Source organism: Nicotiana tomentosiformis, chromosome 2 (genome assembly GCF_000390325.3).
Source record: "Nicotiana tomentosiformis chromosome 2, ASM39032v3, whole genome shotgun sequence".
Lineage (NCBI taxonomy): Eukaryota > Viridiplantae > Streptophyta > Magnoliopsida > Solanales > Solanaceae > Nicotiana > Nicotiana tomentosiformis.
The window spans coordinates 16,360,382-16,365,234 of NC_090813.1; the positions used below are offsets into that span (position 1 = coordinate 16,360,382).

Sequence of the window (4,853 nt, forward strand, 5' to 3'; positions counted from 1 at the left end):
AACAATGGCATGCCAAATTTGACCAAACAATGTTGGCAAGTGGGTTTAAAATCAACGAGTGCGACAAATGTGTTTACATTAAAAATACTCCGGGTCATGAAGTCATTGTTTGTTTATATGCTGATGACATGTTGATAATGAGCAAAAACATGGCAGATATAAATGCTACTAAGCGCATATTGGCTAGCAAATTCGATATGAAAGACTTAGGAGTTGCTGATGTGATCTTAGAAATCAGAATTCACAAGATTCCACAAGGTCTAGTATTATCACAGTCTCACTACATTGAAAAGGTACTTGACAAGTTCAAGTATTTGGATTTCAAAATTGCCAAGACTCCAATTGACGTGAGTTATGCACTTCAAAAGAATGAAGGTGAAAGTGACTCACAATTGGATTATGCAAGAGTATTGGGAAGTTTGATGTATATCATGAATTGTACACGACCAGATATAGCATGTGCTATTAGTAAACTGAGTTGGTTTACAAGTAATCCCAATCACATACATTGGATGGCAATAAAACGAGTTTTGGGGTATCTCAAACATATCCAAAATTACGCTTTGCATTATAACAAATATCCCTCCGTGATCGAGGGATATAATGATGCAAATTGGATCACTAGATCATCTGAAGTTAAATCCACGAGTGGATATGTTTTCACAATTGGGGGTGGAGCAGTGTCTTGGAAATCATCCAAACAAACGTGTATCGCCCGTTCTACAATGGAATCTGAATTCATAGCTTTAGATAAGGCCGGTGAAAAAGCTGAATGGCTCCGAAATTTCTTGGAAGATATTCCATTTTGGCCCAAACCTTTGGCACCTATTTGTATACATTGTGATAGTCAAGCGGCAATAGGCAGGGCAGGGAGCGTTATGTATAACAGAAAATCTCGTCATATACGACAGAGACACAATAACGTTAGACAACTACTCTCTAGTGGTGTTATCACAATTGACTACATAAAGTCAAGAGATAACGTGTCGGATCCACTTACAAAAGGCCTATCTAGAGAGGCAGTTGAAAGATCATCAAAGGGAATGGGGTTAAGGTCTAGGACAAGTCATCATGACGGTAACTCTACCTAGCAGACTGGAGATCTCACAAGCTAGGTTCAAAGAGATCAAAGAAAGTTATGAATTATGGTTCAACATTGTCAAATAACTCAACCCATTCTCGTGATGAAAACAATGTTCAGAAATCAAGGTAAAGCATTAAGGTTTTTTGATGAGTCAACAAAGCTTACAGGTTTTTTAATGATTTGCTAAGTCTGGTAGGATATGACCAGATAGTGTGTCTATAGGATTACACGTTTAGAAATTACCTATGTGAGTGTGAAGTGTAAGCCGCTTCAAGGGGAATGAAAGTAAAGGTTCATTCTCTAAGCACTCATGAAATCAGGCGGTGTTCATGGCTGAAACGAACACAACCGTGAGAACCATAGATGGTTAAGGATTGACTGTGTGACTTATGTTGTCTAGGTATACAACAAAGCTTGACGGTTCAAAAATATCAAATCTACCGATTGACCGAGTATATCCGATATAAGTTCACTACGGAAAATTTAAAGGGAAACCTACTTATCCAGATGCAATTAATTCTTGCATGTAAAACACACACGCGTCCGTGCATTCCTTTATTTTATAGCCATTCCCCATTCATGTGGGAGATTGTTGGGATTTTAAGCTTGTGTAGCTTAAAGAGGGTGAATGAGAAATGGAGGAAAAATAAAATATTTGAGTTTTCCTTGGGAAAGGGACATTGTCCCATATCGGAGGAAGAAAAGGCTTTTGATGGGTATATATATATAATTGCTCTTCTTCTAGCTCTTAAAGAGTTAGGAAAAAGGCAAGCCTCGCGCCGTCGTCGCTCGCTCGGCTAGGCTACGGCTTCGGCTTCGGATTCGGTCAAAGATCGATTGATTGATTAATTAATCTTTTTGGTCAAAGTAGTAAATATAGATTAATCAATCTATATTTACAATCTTTTCCATGGCTGTTTCTGAAAGGTTCAGAAACATTGCCATCAACTCTATAAATAGAGTTTGAATCCCAGAATCTTTCCTTACGAAATTTTCTGAGTTTCTTCTTCTTCTTCTTCTGCACAATCTTTTCCAGTGCGTTTTACGACCATTGAGTGGTTCGCAGTTCATCAGAGTTTTGGTACCAATACACTGGTGAGTTAAATCGTTCTATCCTAGGAGGATATATTCCAGCACCTCGGGTACTTGAGGGGAATAATTTCCTTAAGGACACACTGTATATTCAGTGGGCTCGATTTATTCCTATACTATTTTTTTTAATTATTTGTTTTCCATAATCTATTTTGTTAAATAAGTATTACTAACTTTCTGTTTTGTTTTTTCAGAAAGTTTAATTGTTTATTACAGCAATACAGAATAATAACAGTAAGTTTTGTCACTCTATCAAACTCACCCGTTTTATTTACCTCATGGGGTAAACAAATGGGAACCTACTAAGAATATTGAGATTCTCAAATCACACAAAATCTTAACCTACCAAATTTCAATCAAGTTCTAAAGAATAATTTGAATTAAGTAATTAGTGTCTCTTCTACCAAGCTCGGGATCCATTTCTTCATGTTATATGCTCGCACACTCACTGGCGGAGCCAGGATCTCCGCGAAGGAGTTCAAGAAAAAAAAATCGTAGCTAGTGGTAATTAAACTTATGACCTTTTAAAGATTTTGAACCCTCTTGACCACTAAGCTACACTTTTGGGCTGTGTCAAGGGGTTTAAAACTTAATATATAGAGGTAAAAAATAGATTTTGCCTTATATATACAGTGTAATTTTTCGGCGAAGGGGGTTGAATGAACCCTTCCGCCCCAAAATTCGCCCCTGCTCGCACTAGAAATGTAATCTAAAGTTACAAAACATTATATTATCCATATATCTACAAAAACTCCCCCACCAACTCACCAAAATCAAACTTCCCATTGCAGCACTCCACAGCATTGACTACTTCTTGAAATGCATTAACACTGCATGGCACTACCAGTCCACTTCTTTGCTCAAAGCCAAACTCATTGTACGTTTTCTCCAACAAAATCTTGAACAATGGATGTGAAAGATAGCTCGTTGGCACCACGAATCGTTCACGTTCTTCCCCTACGTAGATAGCTAAGTTTCCTGTTGGTGTTGAGGATTTAGAATTTGTAAGAGACCACTGATCTTCGTCGTCTTTAATAAGCAAGTACTCAACATGTTGTGGTCGCTGACGATAAATAGTACTGGTTATGAACTTAGCCTTCTTGGCTAGTTTCTTCACTGAAACAAACTTCTTGATCCCTAGCATTTTCCCCTTTGGATTTAGGCAAGAATTTGGATTGGAAAAAGGAGAGGTGGAAGAGGGGAATGGAGAGAAGAAAGCTTAAGGGAAAGAAGTAAAATTTCTTGACTATTCACTAAAAGAAAAAGGTGAGTGGCGATGTTTTTTGTAGTGTGGTAGGTTGCTGAGAATTTGTCAAAGAAAACTATGATTGTCGTTGTTTATTTATTTTTAGAGATATACTTTTTAAATATTTTTGACTTGTCAATAGTTAAAAGCAATTAATAGATAATTAGAAATCAACACCTAGCCAATTTAAACGAAGACAACCTATTGTCTATTTGGATGGTATATTACTCGACAATAAGAAATTCGTTAGAACAATAAATAATTTTCAAAAAACAAACCTTTGTTAGGTAAATGGATGGAGGAGATCAAGAGTTAGTTCTATAAAAAATGCTTGCAACCACTAAAATAGTTTCGTTAAATCAAATACTAAGTACCAGCAACTACTTAACCGATGGATTAATTTAAAAGAAACTTTAGTTATAACCAAAACAACAAAAATATATACCTTTGTATGATTGAATCAAAAAATAAAAAATAAAAAAAATCAAGAATCATGGTTTAGTTGAAGGGCTGAACTTAATTCCTTGCCAAACTAAAAAACATTTAAAGAGTGAGGTTTTTCTATGTTACATAAACTAGAAAAATCATTTATCACCAACTCATCAATTTGTTGGACGGCGGAACGGCAAATCTAAGAAGCGCTACGAAAAGTATTTATTATAATAAACCCTTTCAATATTAGTCACTTAATTAGGTAAATAAAATTAGTCAAACTACCGAACTTAAAAGATGTAAAGGACAAGAAAATCTTAAATGTGGAGACCCCAAAACGTGTGGAGAGGGCAAAATAGAGAATTGGGCAAATTAATGAAAGATTTAAATTACATATACCGATAATATAAGATTTACCGAAACAGTTTAACATGTTATTATAGATAACTTATGCTTAAATATTTTTTGGGCTACCAATCAATACTAATCAACGACTCTACTGGAGAGATGACAAATGCATAGTTAAATTGGGAATATCTCCATCCTTAGTGGTCGTTTACCCAGAAATTAAGGTATGAGAGAAACAAAGAAAACAGCTGTTTTGAGATTTTTTAAGAAATAGCTGATCGCGACTTCAACATCGTCACAAGATCAGAACATTCCTTGTGATTTTTTGACTTTATTTGATTGTATATTATTTCCTAACTTAGCTGCATAAAATGATCAGTAAAAAAAATCGTACCTGCTGATTCTCGGAAAGGAGCATCACAGAATTTTCATTCAAGCATATATAAAGATGCTTCCATAAGATTCTTCTTCACAAATAAAAAATTCAATATCATTTTATTAATTCTATTATTATATTTATTTTACCCTTATTTTGAAGTGATAGAAGATTTGCCAGACGTATTCCAGTCTACTTGTCAAGCTGGATGAATTTTCATATATACACAAGATTAAAAAAGGTTTGAAATTCCCCAGTAGTCAAGCTTTGGAAAT

At 35.3% G+C, this 4,853-nt stretch overlaps 1 protein-coding gene across 1 annotated transcript; it reads right to left on the bottom strand.

Annotated features, from left to right (window-relative positions):
* Nucleotides 1–2,918: 2,918 nt before the first annotated feature.
* LOC104088289 (auxin-responsive protein SAUR21-like) lies at nucleotides 2,919–3,320 on the bottom strand. Its single transcript, XM_009592941.2, has one exon. The coding sequence runs from the start codon at nucleotides 3,318–3,320 to the stop codon at nucleotides 2,919–2,921; it is 402 nt and encodes a 133-aa protein (XP_009591236.1).
* Nucleotides 3,321–4,853: the final 1,533 nt, after the last annotated feature.

Excerpts from the sequence above, each read along its gene's own strand:
- LOC104088289 (XM_009592941.2), bottom strand. The coding sequence starts at position 3,320 with ATGCTAGGGATCAAGAAGTTTGTTTCAGTGAAGAAACTAGCCAAGAAG.